At 57.8% G+C, this 21,404-nt stretch overlaps 1 protein-coding gene across 1 annotated transcript; it reads right to left on the bottom strand.

Annotated features, from left to right (window-relative positions):
- Nucleotides 1-308: 308 nt before the first annotated feature.
- GPRC5A (G protein-coupled receptor class C group 5 member A) lies at nucleotides 309-19,105 on the bottom strand. The gene is made up of 4 exons (XM_004611375.2): nucleotides 19,055-19,105; nucleotides 5,908-6,845; nucleotides 3,018-3,076; nucleotides 309-2,441 (listed from the first exon to the last, which is right to left on the bottom strand). The coding sequence occupies exons 2-4, from the start codon at nucleotides 6,836-6,838 to the stop codon at nucleotides 2,349-2,351; spliced, it is 1,083 nt and encodes a 360-aa protein (XP_004611432.2). The 5' UTR covers nucleotides 6,839-6,845; nucleotides 19,055-19,105; the 3' UTR covers nucleotides 309-2,348.
- Between the last annotated feature and the right edge of the window lie 2,299 nt (nucleotides 19,106-21,404).

The raw sequence follows: 21,404 nt of genomic DNA, 5'->3' as shown, positions 1-21,404 counted from the left end.
ACTTCCCCTGCTCAGAGGCATGACCCCAGCCTTTGACCAGCGTGTTCATGAAGCTTCAAGGGCATTTGCACGTGGCTGACCCACGGTCAACCCCTGGCACCCCGTATGGTCACCACTGGGAGTGGTTCCCGAGCGCAGAGCCAGGAGTAAGCCCTGAGCACCGCCGGGTGTGGCCTTCAAACCCCAAAGCCAAAACATGATAGCTTTTACCATCAGCAGCGCTCAGGAAGGTCTGCAGGTCTGTCTCGACCCACCCCCACCCCCCACCCCCCACTGCCACCCCAAAGCCACTAAGACCCGAATGAATGATTGATTCCTGGTGTTTTGCTGCCATCTAGTGGTCTCATGGGGGATGGCATCCTGGGGCTTCGAGAGTCCACCTGACAATGAAAGATGAAGGCGCCCTAGCTGCGTCCTTTCATTACCACCCACTGGTCTCAGAGACGCCTTCTGGGGCCCCCAGCCATCAGCCAGAGGCATCCCCCAAGGCTGACTTGGGCTAAGTTTGCACATTCTGTGTTGCCGCTCAGCCTCCAGGTGGTGATGTTTCCGCCCCCGTGGTGGTCCTCTTTGAAGAAATGAGTTAAGTGCAGAAGACATAAGCCCGACGGGCCCGCAGCCACACCGTGACAGGCGCTGTCCCACCACACGGGGAAAGGGACCCTGGTGAGCCGAGGGCCTGTGTATCTAGACTCAGGAAACCCAACGTCCAGAAGTGCCGTTTCAACAAACACTCCCTGTTTTTGCAACAGAGGGACACACAATACAAGCACAAGACAAACCAGGCAGCCGATTTCACTATGGAGACATCAGTTCCAGAATCTTCTGTGGCTCAAGCTTTCCCTCAGGCCCCCTTGCGTGGCTGATAGAAAAGTGCAGAGGGGTGAGGTACCTAGTCTGTGATAGTTATCATACAGGAAGCTGTTGCTTTTCCTCTTGGAAAAGACTGGAATGCTCCAGAAGAATCTAGATCATTCTTAGGTATTTCCCTCTTTTCAACACAAAATGAGGCTAATGTTAGGGCAAAATCATGTGAGACACAATCAACCAAATAGCTGTGGGCCATAAATCTCTCTGAGTCAGCCTCATGGCTCGCTCACCTCTCCCCGAAAAGCTTGGAATGAGGCTTTTGAAGGGACTTCCCTCACGCAGGTGAGGAATGCTTTAAAACGTCACTCCATTTCTGTACACAAGTGATTTATTTTTCATTGTTCTGACACCATTTCCGGCTGCCCTGCCCCACGGAGCCACTCGTGGGATTAACCCAATAATAATTGCGTGACATCTCGAGAGGTATTGTGAACCAAATCTGTCAAATACGGAATCTGGGTTTGTCCTCTCCCACAATTTAACCTCAAGTTAACCATGAGAGCGGCTCTGAGGCCCCCACCCTGCCTTTCCTGTGCGGCTGCCACTGCCTGGCTGGGCCCAGGGTCCGTGACCCCTTCACGCTCCTCCCCTCACCCTCAAAAATGGAAGGAAACACACTGGGTTTGCGTGGGGAGGAGAGGGAGCCGAGACACGTAACACAGGGGCCGTTGAACTTGGGCTTTGGGCAGCCCGCCAGCGCCCCCTGGTGCCCAGGGCTAGGCACTTGTTGCCCCCACATGCTTCTTTATTGCATTTCCGTGAGGGAAAGAATAACTTATTGTACAAGGACCCCCTCCGCGTCAGCAGGAGACAGTGCCCGCTTACAGATGCAGAAGATGAGCACAGCGTCAATCTCTTCACGAGGCGAAGGAGCAAGGGGGGGAGGAGGAGTAAGGACCGGAAGAGACAGTGACAACAGCACCCAAGTTCCCCCCACCCCCAAGTCCAGAGTAAGGGGCTCATCCACACCAGTGAGGTGCCGGTGAACTCTGAGGTGAGGTGGGGGGCGTGTGTGCAGGAGAGATCAGGGAAGGGGTGGCAGTAGGCATGGGAACAGCGCCACAGGGAACCCGGTGGTGCCAGGGACCCCAGACAGCCCCTGAGCTCTGCAGTGTCACTAAGAGAAGCAAGGCCAGGGTGCTCCGTGCCCAGGCGAGATGCGGGGTGCCAGGAAACTGGCTTCCAGTGTGGATCCGGCCAGGACAGCGCCAGGGCTGGGCTCGCTGTTGCTCTGCAGACTCGCAAGGTGGGCTCCCGGAGGGTCCCCGAGCCAGCCCGAGGCTGGGCGAGTCTCTAGTCACAGGCTGAATGGCAGGGAGAGGAGGGGGTGCACTGGAAGGTCCCACCGAAAAGAAGTTCCTTAAAGTGTCCGGCGGTCCAGGCCGGGAGGCCAGCACTCTCCAGTGCTCTGCGAGGGGCCCGGGGGACCCGCGTGGGCTGACTTGCCGTGTGGGCCGCTCCGTGCTCCGCGGGCCGAGTTAGCTGCCGTCTTTCCTGCCCTCGTAGTTGTTGTACGGGCTGGTGTGCGTCTGCGCGCGGGGGATGGAGAAGTCCTTCTGCGGGTTCTGGGGCTGGGGAGAAGAGCGGGCGTCAGAGCTCTCCCCAGAGGGGCCCCCACCCCCACACGCAGGCCATAGCCAAGACCGAGCGCCCAGTGGAGTTAGCACAGTCTTTGCCGGTGTCACCGCTGGCCACTCTCACAGCCACACTCGCAGCCACACTCACAGTCACACAGCCACACTCGCAGTCACACAGCCACACTCACAGTCACACTCACAGTCACACTCGAAGCCACACTCACAGTCATACTCACAGTCACACAGTCATACACACAGCCACACTCACAGCCACACTCGCAGCCACACTCACAGCCACACTCACAGCCACCCTCATAGCCAGTCATACTCACAGTCATACTCACAGTCATACTCACAGTTACACTCACAGTCATACTCTCAGCCACACTCGCAGCCACACTCACAGTCACACTAACAGCCACACTCGCAGCCACACTCACAGTCACACTAACAGCCACACTCTCAGCCACACTCACAGTCACACTAACAGCCACACTCTCAGCCACACTCGCAGCCACACTGCAGGGCACGATGCGAGGGAGGCTGGGCCGGCAGAGCAGCCCCACTGACCTGCAGCTGAAAGTGGGTGGAGTACGGGGCGTAGAGCGTGTCCCCCATCTCTTCCAGACCTGTAGGAGGGAGGGAAAAGGGTGAAGGTGGGACCCTGAGCCCCGCCAGGCCCTCCCGCGAGTCACTTCTCAGAGGCTGGCATCAACCCCATGATCCACATTTCCGCGTCCTGCCGGTAGGGACCTTGGGAGCCTGGGAGCACCCATGGGCTGAAGCCGTGAGCTGGGAGCACCCACGGGCTGAAGCCGTGAGCTGGGAGCAGCCGGGGCCGCAGGGAGACCCCATCCGCCCTGCCCACTCCCCTTGCACTGACCTATGCCCGTCTGGAGTCCTGGCACTGGCCTCCATCCCTGCCCTGAGCACTGCTTGGAGGCCCCCAGAACAATAGCACTGTAGCACTGTCGTCCCATTGTTCATCGACTGGCTCAAGCGGGCACCAGTAATGTCTCCATTTCGAGATTTGTTACTGCTTTTGGCATATCGAATATGCCACGGGGAGCTTGCCAGGCTCTGCCATGTGGGCGGGATACTCTTGGAAGCTTGCCAGGCTCTCCAAGAGGGACGGAGGAATAAAACCCTAGTTGGCCACGTGCAAGGCAAATGCTCTACCCCTGTGCTATCAAAGTGAACAATAATAAAAATAAATAAGATTATTTAATGACCAAAATAAAATAACATAACTGCTTTACATTATTTCATTATACTCTGCGAATATAGTCATAATCTCACTAGCATGGTGTTGGCAGAACCTTGACGTGCTGAGGGAATACTGGCCTACCACGGTGTAGTGTGTCGTTGAATGGGGCTCACGAGAGAGGAAGCCCGTCTTTTCGGACATAGGCCATGCCACAGGCGTTCCCTGCATGAGTCACTGCGACTCACCCACTGCCTCCGTCGCCCCGACGGTAGGGAAATGGCTTCTGCTGTTCTTTGAATTTATCGATGATTATTCTCTTGGCATTTGGGGGAATCTGAGAGATTCTAGCTCGCATTGGAGGAGAAATGCGACAAGTCTCCATTCACTTCCTGCCTAACGCTGTGGTACGTCTGAGGAATCCCAACCCCCACCCCGGCCCTGCAAGCTGGAGAGAGACAGCACAGTGGGCAGGGCGCTGGCCTGGCCCGCAGTGACCCAAGTTTGATCCCCGGCACCCCGGGTGGTCCCGAGCCCTGGAGTAAGCCTGAGCTCAGCAGGCTATGACTCAAGCCCTTCCCCCCCCCCCCCACTGCACTGCTGCTCCCACCTGCGGAGACAGGAGTGACCCGGGGGCCCCACCTGAGGCAGATCCAGACGGGGCAGCCTCTGCCAGCTGCCCAGATAAGTGAGGAATGAGGCTGTGATAAGAGAAGTCAGAGGAGGCACAGAGAGGGGGCGGGGCCGCGAGGAATCTCTGGGAAAGGTGAAGAGAAGGGAAGAAGGCGCAGGAGCCCCGAGGCAGGCGAGACCAGCGCCCCGTGAGTGAGCCAAGGCCGCGCCGTCTTGGCTGGGGACGTCCCCGGAGGGCTGGGTAAAGGCGTGGACACAGGGGGCCAGTGCGAGGGTGGCAGGAAGGACTCGAGGGCCAACAGCCAAGGAAGTGAGTGGGAAGCAGGCTGAGAGGGAACAGAGAAGGAAGGGATAAGAACAGGGAGTGTCGGGGAGGGGACGGAGGGACACCGCCCCCACCTGCCCTCCCACCGCATCCTGCAGGCTGCCCAGTGCCCAGGGAAGGAACGGACCATGGACACACCCGGAAGTACCTTCGCACCTCAGACTTTCTGGGGCTTCTATAAAATGCTCAGCTGGAGCTCCAAGCCTGGCCTCAGATCTCCCTGGCCCTCCGCCTCTCTCCCGATTAGCTCCCCAGACGGACAGACGGACACCCTGGAGCTCCCGTAAAGGACCCTTAAGAGCCAGGCCCCCTGGGTTCTGCGGGCCTGTGGGGCGGGTAGCTCGGCCCGGCTCCGGGCAAGTGAAACTCTGATTCCTTTATGGCGACTTGGTGGTCAGACACCATCTCTGCCCAGACGGACAGTAGCTCGGAACCCTCAGTACTTCCTGGGCTCGCACCCCAGGTGAGCTAGGGGCTCCCGCCCCCATGCTCTGGCCATGGCTCCATGCATGCAAGGGGCGGCTTTCCTGGAAGGAATGTCTCAGGCCCTCCCTCGGGGAACCATCCCATCCTCTCCTCCCTAGGAAGTGCTCGAAGTGTTCCTTCTCCACTGCCTCTTAGCGGAACTCAGAGAAACCCACCAGGCATGGTAGAGAGTTCCAGACTAAGACTCTAGAACCCACTTTTAGGTCTACTTGCATCAACCTGTCACTGTTACTGTCATCCCGTTGCTCAGAGATTTGCTCGAGCAGGCACCAGTAACGTCTCCATCATGAGACTTGTTGTTACTGTTTTTGGCATATTGAATACACCATGGGTAGCTGGCCAGGCTCTGCCATGCGGGCGAGATACTCTTGGTAGCTTGCCAGGCTCTCCGAGAGGGGTGGAAGAATCGAACCCAGGTCGACCGCGTGCAAGGCGAACACCCTACCTGCTGTGCTATCACTTCAGTCCCAGCATCAACCTAGCGGGAAAGTTTTTCACTTGTTTGGGTTGGGTCTGGGGGCCACACCTGGCAGTGCCCAAGGTTTCATCCAGACTCTGTGCTCAGGGCTCACTCCTGGGGGCGCCCGGAGACCCCAAATGGTGCCAGAGATCCAACTGGGGTCAGCCACTCCCAGGGCAAGTGCCTCACACAGTTCCCGTCTCTCCGCCCCCACCCCTCCCCAGCTGGATGATTTCAAGGGGGTCGGAGCCTCAAGAACCCGGATCCTTTTGCCTGCTGCTCCCACGAGAAGATCCCACGACCTAAGTCTCGAACTTTCTACACAGAACCCCGTGCCCGCCAGCCCCTGTACCTTGGGTGATTTCCTCCTGCGAGTAGGCTCTGTTCTCCACGCCGTAGCTCTGCTGCTTCATGTGCTGCGGCTTGCAGAAGGCGTCCTCGACGGGGTAGTCCAGGGGGTTCTGCTGCTTGGTGAGCAGGCAGAACTCGGGGAGGACATAGGCCAGCAGGAAGGCCCAGCCGTTGGCCACCAGGGCGGTGCTGAGGATGGTGTCGTCCCACTGGGGACCGAAGCGGTGGAGGAAGAGGATGGTGATCCAGGCCACCCAGATGACGATGGAGAGCACCGAGGCGAGGTAGATGTGGGCCCCGTGCCTCTTCCAGCCCGAGAAGGTGCCGCGGAAGGTGAGGGAGGCAGCCAGGAAGGTCAGCACCATCAGCAGCATGACGTAGATGAGCAGCAGGACGAAGTCCTCGTTGCGCCGCTCGCGGGTCATCTGGGAGAAGACGTCGGCGTGGGTCCTGTTCATGGTGAGCACCACGTACTCCACGGCGATGACGTCCTGCACCAGGCTGAGGCCCATGGCCAGGGCCAGCATGAGCAGCAGGGACAGGGGCTTCCGGCCGCACACCAGCCTGGTCAGCGTCAGGGCGTGCGCCAGGAGGCAGGAGAAGCAGAGGGCGAAGAGGACGCCGAAGAGGAGGAAGCGCGTGGGGCCCGTGGTGCGGTCCAGGTGGATGATGAAGGCGAAGGTGAGGCCGAAGACCCCCAGCACCCCCAGCAGGAAGAGGAACTGCGTGGGCAGCAGCTTCCTCTTGCTGGAGTCCTGCACTTTGCAGACGAGGATGAAGAGGGCCAGGATGAAGGCCACCGTGGTCACCGCCCCCAAGGCGGCCAGAGCCTCCAGGACGATGCCCCAAATCTGATTCGTGTCACAAAGTCTAAAGTACTTGGGGAGCAGGCTCGAGCCGCAGCCGGGGGGCCGGGTGGTTGAGGCCGACATTATGTTCCTGCAAAGGCGGGACAGCGGGTGAGGCCCCTGCAGAACCCTGGCCCAGAGCAGAGGGTCAGCTCGCCAGGGCTCTGCCCCCCACAACCCGCACCAAGGAGCCTCCTCGCTCTTCTCCACCGCCCTCCTGGACCACTGCAAAGGCCAGGGAAGGAGAGGACAGCCTTCATCTCCCGCTCCCCACACACACACACTGAGAACCCTCCCCCAAAACCAGAGTCCCCAGGCTCAGGGGCGAAGCTGGGGTCTCGGTCCAGAAAGAAGAGTCCCCGGCCCCCTGAGGGGAAGCTTTGTGGCACCTAGGGAAGAGCAGGCTAACTCGGAGCTCGAAGCGAGCCCTTGCTCCGAGAGGGCCAGGGGCGAGCTCGCACCCGGTCTCTGTGCTCCCCGCTCCCCCGGGAAGCAACTGGCCCTCTGCAGGGAGCGGAGGCCAGACTTGACCCAGATGGGCCCCGGGACCCCTCTCCTTGAGCTGGCCCCTCCATCTCTCCCCGCAGAGAGGTGGGGAATGCTGGCAGTCAAGGCTCTCGTTCCCCAGGGACGCGGGGCGGGGGCGGGGGCCCAGGTGTGAGAAAGGGAACACCCAGGAAATAGTTAAGGCTCCAACATTCATTTTCACTCCGGATGAGAAACTCTTCTGGGGGCCTAGAGCAATAGCACAGCAGGGAAGGCATTTGCCTTGCATGGGGTCAACCCAGGTTCGATCCCCGATCCCCGGCATCCCATATGGTCCCAAAGCACCCCCAGGAGTAATTCCTGAGTGCAGAGCCAGGAGTAAGGCCTAAGCATCGCCGGGTGTGGTCCCAAAACCACCCCCCCCCAAAAAAAAAATAAGAAAGAAATTCTAAGTGTCTAAGCAACTGGATGTTTTTTCATCTTTATATCTGTGTGTATATGAAAATATGTGTGTATTGAGCACATGTGTTTCTGGCATGCATGCACTGTATGTATGTTTGTGTACATATATGTGGGTCTATGTATATGTATATACAGGTGTGTGTGCAGTTTGTGAACGGGTATGTAGATCATATACACAGCTTGATTCTGTAACAACATGAGGTCAGTATTATTATCCTTACTCTATAGATGAGGAAACTGAGTCAGGGAGAGGTCAATATTTGCCCGTTAGCAAATGGACAGGAAATGTCAGAGGCAGAATTTAAATCTGACCCCAGAATCCAGATGTATGCCAGTGACCCCGTATCTACCAAACGTCTATCCTCTCCCTGTCTTTCCCTCTTCTCCTGCCCTCCCTCTTCCTCTCCCTCTCTCTCCTTGTTCCCCCCCTTCACCTTTGCCTCTCCCCCTTCCCCCTCGCCTCTTTTCCCTCCGTCCCTTCTCTCTCTCTCTCTCTCTCTCTCTCTCTCTCTCTCTCTCTCTCTCTCTCTCTCTCTCTCTCTCTCTCTCTCTCTCTCTCTCTCTCTCTCTCTCCTCCCCTTAAGCCTCCCTCCCTCTCCTTTCTCTGGTTCTCTCTCCCCCCTTCCTCTCCCCTCTCCCTTCCTCCCCGCCTCCCTCATCACTGTCCCATAAACCAACTCTGGTGTTCCTGACCCCACACTTTCAGTTTAGCCTCGGACACAGGAAATCTGCTCTAAGTAGAAATGTGGTGTATGGGGGAGGGGGAGGGGGGAATGTGCTGGCAGTTTGTCTGTCCTGTCCGTCTCTCCAAGGCCCCGCTGGCTTCCTAATCCCCATGAAATCGAGATCACCAGAGAATCAGGATGAAGAACCGGAGAAGAGCATTTGGAAACGGGAAGCAAAGGAGTTTGTCCACCTCCTGCAGCCATGTGTCCCCAAAGGGCTCTGGGCAAGGGATGGAGCTGGGACCTGGCTGAGCAAGTGTCCAGCCTCTGCCAACACCCTCCCTCTCCCGCTTAGGGTCACTGCCTCCTGCCTGTGCACGGATCTCTCTTCCCTTGGTCTCTTCCCAGTAAGAGACTAGACTTCAACGGAGCCATAGAAGGTTCTGACCAGAACGTTCTGGCAAGGGTTTGGGGAGGGACGGGTGTGGAGCGACCCCGTCACAAAGCAGAGCGGTGAAACCACGTGTGTTCTCCGAGGCCAGGGATCGAGCCAGAGAGAAGCAGGTACGGAGGGGCTGGCCCCTCTGTCCCTAGAGCAACCAGAGTTTGGATTCCTCACTCCCGCAGTGCCGTGAAGGAGCATGACCACTGCAGGGTGCGAGATCAACCCCAGAGCCCGGGGATCCCCGCCCTCTGCCCAGGCCACGCCAGGCAGCCCCTTCCACGCTGTGGACAGAATCCCAGCCCGGAGCCAGGCAGAATTGCCTGCGCGTGGAGAAGAAGCACCATGTGCACACGGTCCTTCCACCTAGCAACGGGCAGCACGGGAATGTGTGACATCAGTGCGGCACGGCTATGCACAGCACCGCGTCTGTGCACGAGAACAGAACAGGCGAGGGACAGGAATGAAGCAGCGCCAGCCAGAGCTGGCTTGTCCTGACATTATGTGTCAAGAACAGAAATTGGGGGCAGTAGTGGGAAACTAGAGGCAGGACCTGAAAGCGGCCATTCTGGGAGCTGGGCTAGGGTTAGGGCTAGGGTTGGGGTTGGGGTTGGGGTTGGGGTTGGAGATAGATTTGGGATTGGGGTTGGGGTTGAAGTTAGGGTTGGGGTTAGGGTTGGGGTTAGGGTTGGGGTTAGGGTTAGTATTGGGGCTAAGGTTATGGTTGGAGTTAGGGTTAGGGTTGGGGTTAGGGCTAGGGTTGGGGATGGGGTTGAGGTTGGAGTTAGGGCTGGGGTTGGGGTTTGGGTTGGGATTAGGTTTAGGATTAGGATTGGGATTAGGTTTAGGGCTAAGGGTTGGGATTAGGGTTGGGGTTAGGGTTTGGGTTGGGTTTGGGGTTGGGGTTAGGGTTAGGGTTGGGGTTAAGGTTATGGTTATGGTTGGGGTTGGGGTTGGGGTTAGGGTTAGAGTTGGGGTTAGGCATAGGGTTAGGGCTGGGGTTCGGGTTTGGGTTGGGGTGAGGGTTAGGGTTGATTTGGGATTAGGTTTAGGGTTAAGGCTGGGATTAGGATTAGGGCTGGGGTTAGGCATAAGGTTAGGGTTAGCGTTGGAGTTGGGGTTAGGGTTGGGGTGAGGTTAGGGTTAGGATTGGGATTAGGGTTGAGGTTAGGGCTGGGATTAGAGTTAGGGTTAGGATTGGGATTAGGGTTAGAGTTAGGGTTAGGATTTGGGTTGGGGTTGGGGTGAGGGTTAGAGTTGGGGTCAGGGTTATAGTTCAGGTTAGGGTCAGGTTAGGGTCAGGCTAGGTTGATGAATAGGGTGTAATCACAGAGTTAGGATGAGTAGAGCGGATTAGCAGGATTTAACTTCTGGCTTTAGAGGAATGGAACAAGTCACGAAACAATTAGCAAATGTCTCTGGGACTTAAAACAAAGTACTCATTCCTAGCCCACGAACATGCAGATGACAGCAGCCACTCTGGATGTGAGATGCCAGCTCTGCATCTCCGTTTGGGTGCGCCCATTTCTAATCCTGAGAAGCTCGGCTTGAACTGCCTCCACGGCTCAACCCAGTCTGCCTTAGCCAGCTGGGGTCTGCGTGTGTGACTGAAGCTGGCCTGCTGATCTCAGGTGTGTTGGCACCTGTCTCTTGGCCAGGCGTCTGTAACACATGAGCTGGGCTCTCCACGCGGCACCAGAGTTCCACGCACCCGTGTCCACTGAGAGACTCATCATGAGGGGCCAACAGACATAGTTCTCAGGACAGTAGAAGAGGAAGCCGAGGTCTCCGCCAGTCATGCCACCGACACACCTCCCTCCTTGGGCTGTCACCTGCACCCCCACCCCATGGCCCGCAGAGCTCCGAGCTTCTGCACAGAGCAGAAACCAGAGGGAAGAGGACGAAGGAGGTTCCCAAACAGGTTGCTCCTGAAAACCAAGTCCGGGCTCTTCCTTGTCTGTGGGGCACCCATTCTGAGTTTGGGGTACCAGGGGATACCCAAAACTGTATGCCCCAAGCTCTGCAGAGCTGCCTTTTCTTGCCTCCATGCTTACCTCACTCTGAGGAGTCTAACTGGTCACTCAGACCCCACCAGTGACTAAGAATGGGAACATCTGTGCTGGAGCAATAGCACAGCAGATCAGATGCTTGCTTTGCACACAGCTGTCCCAGGTTTGATCCCTGGCATGCCAGATGGTCCCCCAAGTATTTCCAGGAATAATTCCTGCATGCAGAGCCACGAGTAATCCCTGAGCATACAAATATATGTATATACACATATGTACTTTGTGATACTTTGTGGTATCTAGTGTAAGTTTCAATAAAAAGGGGAAAGGTGCAATGGTTGCAGTGGGCCTGCACACAAAGTATCACATAATGAAGAATCTCCTGCCCCTGCGCCAGGCTGTCTTCACTGGGGCTCTCTCGGAGGGGGGCGGGTTGAGTTTCCCTCCTTGCCCCAAGCAGAACCCCGGCAACCAAAAACCTCCAGAACCCAGCCACAGCCATGCTCAAGGCTACTCTACACATGCTCAGAGGAGCCTCACGCATGAAGGAACCGGCAGAGGAACCTAGGTATACGGGACCCATAGCTGAGATCTCCAAGCCTGCTCAGATCAGGACTGGGCCTCCTCCACCCAGATCCCCCGTTTTCTAGTAACTTGGCAATCACACCCACAAACTGCCCCCAGCACCATGTAATCTCATCAATGGCCAAAATCCAGAGACTATAAAACAAAGCACCTGGAAGAGAGCGATGCAGAATATCGCACAGCAGAGCCTGGCAAACTACTTGTGGCATATTCGATATGCCAAAAGCAGTAACAATAATGGGCCTCATTCCCCTGAATGTGACAGGGACGAATGGAGACATTACTGGAGCCCATTCAAGCAAATCGATGAGCAATGGGATGACAGTGATATATATATCACCATATTACTTACCTTTCAGGTGGTATATCTGCACCCAGTCCCCGGCACCATATAATGCCTGTATCATCCGCAGGGTGCTCTAAGTCCTGCCAGGAGTCATCCCCGAGCTCAGAGTCAGGAGTCATCCCTGCCCACCGCTGAATGTGGCCTCTCAATCCCCAAGAGAGAATGGAGCACTTTCAACAACGTGCCTTGGTCAGAGTGATCTGACCCCCACTCTCAAAATAGCCCATTATCCGTGATGCCGGGGCCTGTGGCTGACCGCAGGGAAGGAAGCCCGGGGGGAAACCGCAGACCAGACACGTGTGCAGAGCTGATAGGGGCGGACGGTGCCCCACTCGGAGCACCCCAGAGGAAGAAGCCCGAGTCTGAGGGAGCAGGTGGAAGGACCTGGCACCCACATCTTCCTCCTGCCTTCAGCCCCCCGGGCACCTCTCAGAGGAATCACTGGGCACTGCCCTGCCCAGTGCTCCCTGTCCACATCCCAGGAGGCGACCCAGCAGCACTGGACAGCAGAAGGCAGAGACCAGACGCCCCAGGCAGAGTCAGTGTGAGAGCCCAGCCCCTTGGGGCTCAATGACAAGGGTCCGACAATGGACAGTGTGTGTGTGTGTGTGTGTGTGTGTGTGTGTGTGTGTGTGTGTGACTTATAGGGGATGTGCGACTTATTGTGTGGCCGATTAGTGGGCATGCAACCCTGAGTTCAACCCCAGCCCTGAACCTCCCCCCATCAGAGAGGGCACTGCCATCTGGGAACCTGGTGCCGCCACAAAGCATGCCATGTCTGGCCATCACAACCGTGCACACACACACACACACACACACACACACACACAGAGCTAAAGGGCATGAACCCCACGGACACCCCAAATCCATGGGCTCCACCAAGAGACATGGCTATGGGAGTCCCGAGCCCCTTCCAGGCCCCGGTGGCCAGGCCCGGGTCGGCACAGGGCCAGTCTGCACATCTCCATCACCCCAAGAAAGAGCCACAGCCAGCCCCGCCCACAGCCTCGTCCCCACCCCCGGGCAGCGACTCTTCCCCCCAAACTGCCTGCCACCTGCCCTCCGCCTGCATCTGCCTTCCAGGGGGCTTCCTCCCTCCAGAGCCCCCTACCCCATGCCTGAGGGAGGCCTGCCTCCTCCCAGATGCCTGTCACTGCGTCCCCCCAAAGTGCCTGCTGCTCCGCGGGGGGTCTCCAGGCATGCAGATTGGGGCCCAGCCCCCCTCTATGGGGAAGAGGCTCCTGCTCTGAGGTGGGGTGGGCCGTCCCCGAGTCTTCACAAGCCTCCTCTGCCGGTCCCTGGCCCCGTCCTGCTCCCAGGCTCAAGCCCCACGGCGAGGGGCGCTGGGCCAGGGCGCTGTCCGGGCCACGCGGAAGCAGTCAGACGCTTCCCCCCGAAAGGCAGGTCGTGACCTTTCCCACACCCGAGGCTTATGTTCTTGGGAGCAGGTGCTGTGGCTCCCGCCCAGAGCCCCCCACAGGCCAGGAAGGTGCTCTGCCGCCGAGCCCCCTCCTGGCCAGGTTCAACTCTGCCTGTGAGGGCCACCTGCCTTGCCAACGGACTTGACCTTGTGTCTGAAGGCTGAGTCCCCGCCAGCTGCCCGGCTCCTCTCGTCCCGCCTGCGGCAGAGCCTAAGTCGCTCCATCCCCTTCAGAATGAGCCGGGCCATGGGAGGGCGTCCACCCCCAAAATGGGCGGGGATGGGGGAAGAGAAGGAGGTGGGGGAGGAAGGAGGAGAGGAAAAGGAGGAGAGAGAGGAGGCGGGAAGGAGGAGGAAGGGGAGCAGGTGGAGGAGGAGGACGAGATGGGGAGGAAGGGGAGGAAGAGAGAAGGAAGAAGGGAGGGAGAGCAGGAGGAGGAAGAAGAGGAGGGAGAGGAAGGGGAAGGAGGGGAGGAGGAGGCGATGGGAGGGTCCCCTTGGGGGCTCGGTGCCCTTTGCACGACGGATTCTCACTCACAGACCCCTGCTCGGCAAAATGAGGGCCGAGTGGTAGGTCAGGGTCCAAGCCCAGCTCCTGTCTCCCACCTTGGGGGCTGACTCCCCTGAACCATCCCTGTCGTAGGGCCACCGAGGGAGTGACATCAGATAACTCAGGAAGCCTCACGCCTTCCAGTGACTTTCTGCCTGAACTCTCTCTTTATCCTCAAGATGCCAGTTTCCGTTTTCAGCAACAGGGATGTGACAGTGATAAGAGTCACGATGGGATTACGAAAAGAATAATGATGGCTGTGAGCGGAGGCCACCGAGGGCCACCCAGGCGGGGGCATCCTGGGGCTTCCCTGTGGATTCTCTAGCCTGGATTTACCGTCCCCGCCCCTTGTGTCGCCCACGTGAGATGCCCGGTCATCCTAGCACCCCAGAAATCTCTGCTTCGCCAGTAAATCACCCAGGGGCCTGGCAGCTCTCCTCCCTCTGTCCCCAGTCAAACCACCTCGAGAAGTCCCAGACCAGGCAGGGTCCCGTCCTGTCCATCTGTGCCCACTGAGGTGCCTGGCTGGTGGCCAGGCCATGCCAGCTGTGCCCATCACACTGACCACCTGGAGAGCCACAAGCCAGGAAGGTGCAGCGGTGCCCAGAGGCCCCACGGACACGCAGTGGCGCGTTCTCCCTGCAGGAGCTGAGAAAAGGGTCCCAGGCCGGCCGGTGGCTCAGCTGAGAGCACGTGCTCTGCGGGTGTTGGGGGCGGAGAGGGGCTGAGTTCAGAGGATGCCCCCAAACAGTCAGGGACAGACCAGCTGAATAAGGGGGGGTCCGGAAATTGCCAGATCTCTGGCGGAGCTGGAAGCCCAGCCTCGTAGGAGAGACGCCAAGGGCAGCTGGCTGTGCGCTAAGCAAGCGGTGGGAGCCAAGAAGGGGACCGGGCCACCCTGGGTGTCCCTGCTGGACCCCGCACGGGTCTTCACTTGCCCGCCCAGCACCCCTAGTCTTGGGCCCTCTAGGAACCCCGAGACCCAGAGTCGCCAAGGAAGGCATCAAATCAGCTGCCCCCCCATATCAGATGGTTCTTAAAGGTCAGGCTCTGGACACAGCCGCCCATGTCCCCGTCCCCAGGGGATGGGAAGGTCTGAGGCCCCAGCAGTGGGACCCAGGAAGTGAGAGAAGGAGTGGGGAGCACAAGGGGAGCACGTGGGGAGAGGCAGGCTGAGGCTGAAAGGAAGGGTAGGGGGTGGTCAAAGAAACAAGGCAGGGAGCTTTCCAGAAACCCAGGAGAGGGAAGGGTGGAGGAAAGGGAAGAAAGGAGGAAGGGAGGGAAGGAGGGAGGAAGGAAGGGACAGCGGAAGGGAAGAACAGAGGAAGGAAGGGAGAGGGAGAAAAAGAAGGTGGGAGGGAAGGAAGGAGGGAGAAAAGAAGGAGGAGAGAGAGGAAGGGAGGAAAGAAGCAGGGAAGGAAGGGAGTGTGGGAGGGAGGGAGGGATGGAGAGACAGAGGAAGGGAGGCAAGAAGAGGGAGGAAAAGGTAGGAGGGAAGGAGGGAGAGAGGGAGAGAAGAAGGAAGAGAGGGAACGAGAAAATAAGCGGGGAAGGAAGGGAGGGTGGGAGGAAGGAAGAAAGGGAGGGAAGGAGAGAGGGAGGGAGAGAGGAAGATGGAGGAGGAGGGAGGAAAAGAAGGTAGGAGGGAAAGAGGGAGAGAAGAAGGAAGAGAGGAAGGGAAGAAAAAAGGTTAGAAAGGGAGGGCGGGAGGGAGAAAGAAAGGGAAGAAGGGAGGGAGGAAGGCGACAGTCACTTTTATCTCAAGATACATAAGCTCGGCAAGCTACCAAGAGCCTGGTAGGCTCCCCGTGGTATACTCGATATTCCAAAAGCAGTAACCATAGGTCCCATTCCCCGCACCCTGAAAAGGCCTCCAATCGTTGGGAAAGACGAGTAAGGAGAGGCTGCTAAAATCTCAGGGCTGGGAGGAATAGAGACGTTACTGGTGCCCGCTCGAGTAAATCGACAAACAACAGGATGACAGTGATACAGGGATACACAAGCGGCATCACCCTGATACTTTTGAGCATTTTTCCAACTGGTTCTCCCCCAACACACACACACACCCTCCACCCCATCTCCTCCAGCCCTTCCCAAACTCTTTCCACCTCTACACAGGCCAGCAAGTCTTGTGGAAGGAACAGGAGTTCACCTCCAGCCTGGCCTGCTGCTGGCCTCCGCCCGTGTCCATTCTCTGAGCCAAGAAGCCCCTTCTCCCTCCTGCCCACAGCCCCTTCGCCATCTTTCTTCCAAATTTGGCCCAAACACCCATCATGAGCTTTTCCAAATTACTCTCTCCTCATTCCCCAGTGGTGGGTGTCTTCATGGCTTTCCCGTGAAGAACCTGCGGGCCCTCACATTTTCCAAATACATGACGTAGAGACGTGACTAGACGTGACTCACCCAGCGGATCCCAAGTTCCTTTAGGAAACGGAGCAAAACTTCTTTTTTTGTTTGTTTGTTTGTTTGTTTGTTTGGTCTTCCTCTGCTCCGTGCTCTGCGCTCTGCCGACCAAATGTTTTGGACTCAGGCTGAACTGCTGAGTATTTGCTCAAAGCAAGTTATTTATTAGCAAGTGTGAGTAATGCAGAGGAAGAATGTCGGAGTCGGCTCTGTGTGGCGCTAAGCCTCCTGTTTTTATCTAGGCTGAGTTCAGAGAGCAGCAGGGTGGGGTCCCGAGAAATTTCTGCCTGGGTGAAGTTGTGCATGGAAAGTATCCAGGGGAGATCACCAGAACCCCCTTTTCTGGGTAACCACCCAGGCCTGATGACATCAAAATGATACATCATGGCAGGAAACTGATGAATAATACCCGAATAACACCACTCAGCTGAGTTTCTATGGAGCAACTGAGAAAAACTAAATCCTTAGCCCACAACAGACAGATCTAAACAAGCAGAAGGGCCAGCAACATGCCGGTAGATTCCGGGGACATTACTATCTTCTATTCTTTTGTTGTATTTTTGGTTTTTGAGCCACACCCAGCTACGCTCAGGGCTTACTCCTGGCTCTGAGCTTAGGGATCACCAGTGGGTGGGGTTCTGGTGCAGGGTCCAGGGGACCCTCTGGGGTGCCAGAGATTGAACCCAACTCAATCACGTGCAAGGGAAACCCTTACCAAAAATACCAAATTCGCTAGTCCCTCATTGTCTACACACAGGTAGACCTTAGTTAGATGTAAAATAAATTACTGACAAAAAAAAATCAAATAGGGGGCTGGAGCGATAGCACAGCGTGTAGGGCGTTTGCCTTGCACGCGGCCGACCCGGGTTCGAATCCCAGCATCCCATATGGTCCCCTGAGCACCGCCAGGGGCAATTCCTGAGTGCATGAGCCAGGAATGACCCCTGTGCATTGCCGGGTGTGACCCAAAAAGCAAAAAAAAAAAAAAAAAAATCAAATAGTTCAAATCATCTTTTTAAACTTATTTAAATTGGGGGGTTGGTTAAGGGGAAGTTACGCTCGACTGTGCTTCGGGGTTACTCCTGGCTCAGCACTCAGGAATAATTTCTGGCGGTGTTCCGGGGTCCATACGGCATGCCGGAGATCAAACCCAGGTCAGCTGCATGCAAGGCAAATTCCTTACCTGCTATTCTATCACTCCAGCCCCCAAAATGACATGTTAAGAACCAAAAAGCTTGCTTAGTACTAATTCTGAACCCCTTACAGTGGAATCACAGCTATAATAAACTGTTATGCGCTGCTATAGCTCCAAAATATGTAAGTCTAAAAGTCCTGGAAATACACATGGATATTTACAAAAATACCACAGTTACAGAAGACCTAATGCTTCCCTGTCAGTTCTTAGCAGGTGACATCCGCAAAATGAACAATGAACATGGTAAATTTTTATAGATGTGCTATGGAAGTCTTTAAAGGAAACATTCCCTACTTTTATACCTTATTATTCACTCTCCATTCTTAATTATATCACTGATATCCACTAGAGCCCGTGACCAACAAATATTTTCAGTAGGGACCCGAAGGTAGTTTCAGCTTGGCAAACTGTGTTTGTTGCTGAAAGCGGCAGGAGAGCATACCTCGGCAAATCAGACTGTCTGTGTTCCAATAAAACTTTATTTACAAAAAGAGGCTGTAGCCTCACTCACTGATATCCGACTTGATATGATTGTTTCTATTGTGGTGGTCATGGGATGTTTGCAAAATACAAGCGGAGAGCACCAAAAACAAACAACCAACCCAAATCCCCCAGTAAGAGTAGAACATGCCACGTATTGTGGCCACAAGCAATAAAAAATGGGAACAACTGCGCAGGCAGAAACACAGAGGCCCCTTCCCGCCCCCGTCGGGGTGTGTGTGTGTGTGTGTGTGTGTGTGTGTGTGTGGTGTGTGTGTGTGTCGGGGAGGGGGTCTTCTGCCCAGTCTGCCTTTTTGTGCAGCTCTCCTTGGAAGGGTCTGGGAGAAGACCAGTGACCGCCCAAGTCTGTCCTTCCATCCTGAGCCTGGGCAGCAGCTGGGGTGTCCCCTAGACCCCAGTGGAGGGACACAGCCCAGCCCAGACAGCCCCTCTGGCCCACCCACCGGGGCTCAATCACCAGACTCCCCCCTTCGAGGGCAGAAGCCTTTCTCTCAGGAATGCTCAGGCTACCTTTAGAGGCGAGGGTGGGGCTTTCTCCCAGATGGTGCCCTCCTGACCCCCAGCCCTATCTGCTCGGTCCCTTCTCCCACCTGCAGACCTGAAGGGCTCAGGTGCTCTCCTACCTGTCCCCCACTCTGAGCCCAGAAGCGGAAAGGGGTCAGGGGGCTCAGCCTGGGGCTGTTCCTCCAAACCTTCCCGTCTGCACTGTTTACAAAGCCCTGGAGGAGAAGCGGCCAGCAGAAGTCAGCGAGGGCAAGTTCTTCAAATTCCTGGATCGCTGTCAGGCGCCTGTTTGCAGGAGTGGCCCTTGGGGCAAGCGCACGAAGCCTCTGCCCCAAGACGGGTGGGCTCAGATGCCAGGGACCCCTCCTCCTCCTCCTCCTCTTCCTCCTCTTCCTCCTCCTCCTCCTCCTTCCACCTTTTGGGAGGCGGTGATCAGGGATCACTCCCGGCAGGGCTCTGGGGACCATATGCTCTGCCCGGGGTCACCTAACCGGGGTTGACCGCTGACAAGGCAAACGCCCAGCCCGGGACCCCAACATCTTCCTCCCTCTTTTCCCTTCCAGCAGGGCGGACCTCAGCCCCCACCTAGAGCTGCGCTGGGGAGCCGAGCTGGAGCCGGGAGAGGAAGTCCTGAGCTCGGGGCTCTTTGTTCTGTTTTCCTTCAGGGCCAGTCTCCCCAGGGGTCCCCCCTCTGGCGCCCCCCGTGCGCTCCCAGCGCCAGCGCGCCCCACTCACCCTGGGTCTGGGCGCCGACGGACGAACGGAACGGACGGACGGGCTGGAACAGCGGCCCCGACGGCGCCCCGCAGCTATAAAGGCGGGCGGGCGGGAGCGGGAGGAGGTGAGGCCGGGGACAAGGGGCGGGAGAGGGTCGGGAGGCGACACGCCCATTCCAGTTCCGCGACACCCCGTGCGCGGTGATGAAAATAAAGTCCCCGCGCCAGGGAACCGGCCAGAAGTGCCCTGACGTCAGCGGCACAGTCACCCTGAGAGTAGGTGGGGCGAAGGGGGGCACGTCTGCCCTGCCCAGGGGCAGCAGACTTTCAGGGACACCCTCTGCCCGCCACCCTCTGCAGGCTCCACGCTGCCCCTGGAGGGCCCCGCCCGCCTCCCCTGTCGCCCAGCGCAAGGGCTGGTTCTTTGGCTCCCCTGTGCCCACCATAATGGCAAAGCCAGCTGGGCACTTCTCTCCATCTCCCGGCTGGGGTCAGGGGAGGCCACACTGGCTTTGGGGGCAGCGGGGGCCCTGGCCACAGCCACGGAAAGCAGCCACGGAAGGCATGGGCCATGGCCACGGGAGCATGCAGAACCCATCAGCCACAGGCGCGGGAAGCATCCTGGTCCAGAGTCTGCCACCTGCTCGGCTGTCGGACCCTCCCTGCTGCCGCCTGGGCTGGGCCAATGCTTATCTCCTCCTTCCCGGCTCCTTCTCGCTGCCCAGACAATGCCGGCACCAGAACGGGGACACAGATAAAACTACGAGCTCAAGGAATTTGCTTTTGGTGTCTGGACACCCCCCCGCTCCTCGGTCCCCCACTGCCCTTCCCCTGTGTGGCCAGTGAAACATGCCCATGTTTACTCCTCAAATAGACCTTGCTGGCTGCCCGGCCGGCCCTCCACGCCAGGGCCAGGCTAGGTTCTACCCCACTGCTTTGGGGAGTTGGGGAGGGGGGCCGGTCACCCAGGGCTGGGCCAGGTTCTACCCCACTGCTTTGGGGAGTTGGCTGGGGGGGGGGGGGTGGGCAGGGTGCTGGTCACCCAGGGCTGGGCCAGGTTCTACCCCGCTGCTTTGGGGAGTTGGGGGGAGCGGTCACTCAGGGCCGGGCCAGGTTCTACCCCGCTGCTTTGAGGAGGTGGGGAGGGGGGGCGGTCACTCAGGGCTGGGCCAGGTTCTACCCCACTGCTTTGGGGAGGTGGGGAGGGGGGGGCGGTCACTCAGGGCTGGGCCAGGTTCTACCCCGCTGCTTTGGGGAGTCCAGGGTGGTTCAGCCAAGCCAGACTCAGCACACCGGCCTGTGCATGAATTAATGGTGGGGCTGACCTAGAGCTAATCCTCCTCACACTCCAGTTTCCACATCTAGGGTGGGGGGTGGGGGGGCGGGGGGTGGCTCTGAGAGCGAGGCTGGGACTGGGGACTTCAGCGCTGCCTCCCGGGGGGACTGACTCAGCCCCCTGGGCCACTTAGAGAAGGACTAAGCAGCTCAACGTTGTTTGGCGGCTGCTGTGGGCCGGGCAGCCTAGGAAAAAGGGGGGAAAAGAGAAAACTAACTTTATTGCTATTTTCCAGCTAGTAACGGGCTGGGACTGGGAGCTCAGCCCTGGGCTGGGGGCTGGGGGCTCGGGCCGAGGCGGTGCCCGGGATCCACCGTGGAGCACGCGCTGATGTGTGCCGCCTCGTCGGGAAACACCTCCTCTCCCCCCGGGAAGTACTTGGTCTAAGATTTATCGGTCTATGTATGGGGCTAATTTTAATCACATTTCGACCCCAAACAATTTAAAATTAAAATTTTTAAAAATAGGAATGAGAACCAGAGAAATCATATAGCAGGTAGGGCGCTTGCCTTGCATGCGGCTAACCTGGGTTCCATTCCCGGCATCCCATATGGTCCCGGAGCCTGCCGGGAGCGATCCCTGAGTGCAGAGCCAAGAGTAAGTCCCGAGCGCCCTCAGGTATGGCCCCCAAACTAATGTGTGTGTGTTTGAGCTATTTTACATTCTACTGTTGTTTGGGGGTGCTGGGGGTCACCCCAAGCTGTGCTCGAGAGAACTAAGAGCTTCACCAGGGACTCGTGGCCATCTGGGCCGGTGGTTCCATGCCCCGGGCCACCCCAGCTGGCCTCCAGGACTGCACCTGGGGATGCTCAGGGACCCCGCGGTGGCGGGAATGAGACACAGGTCAGGCCCGTGCTCCGTGTCCCCCTCTCTCCCAGCTCCCGGAGTCAGTTTACATTCTTGTCTTTCAAGCTCTGCCCCCGGCCGTGCAGAGTGTTGGACACTGACCATGACGGGCGCTACGGGCCAGGCCGGACCAGCCACCTCACAGGTCCTCTGGACTGCACAGCCAGGAGCTCCAGGCGGTGACAGC

This window comes from Sorex araneus, chromosome 10 (assembly GCF_027595985.1).
Source record: "Sorex araneus isolate mSorAra2 chromosome 10, mSorAra2.pri, whole genome shotgun sequence".
In the NCBI taxonomy this organism is placed as follows: Eukaryota; Metazoa; Chordata; class Mammalia; order Eulipotyphla; family Soricidae; genus Sorex; species Sorex araneus.
The sequence above is the reverse complement of the archived record's forward strand: the minus strand, read 5'-3'. Positions and strand labels throughout refer to the sequence as shown.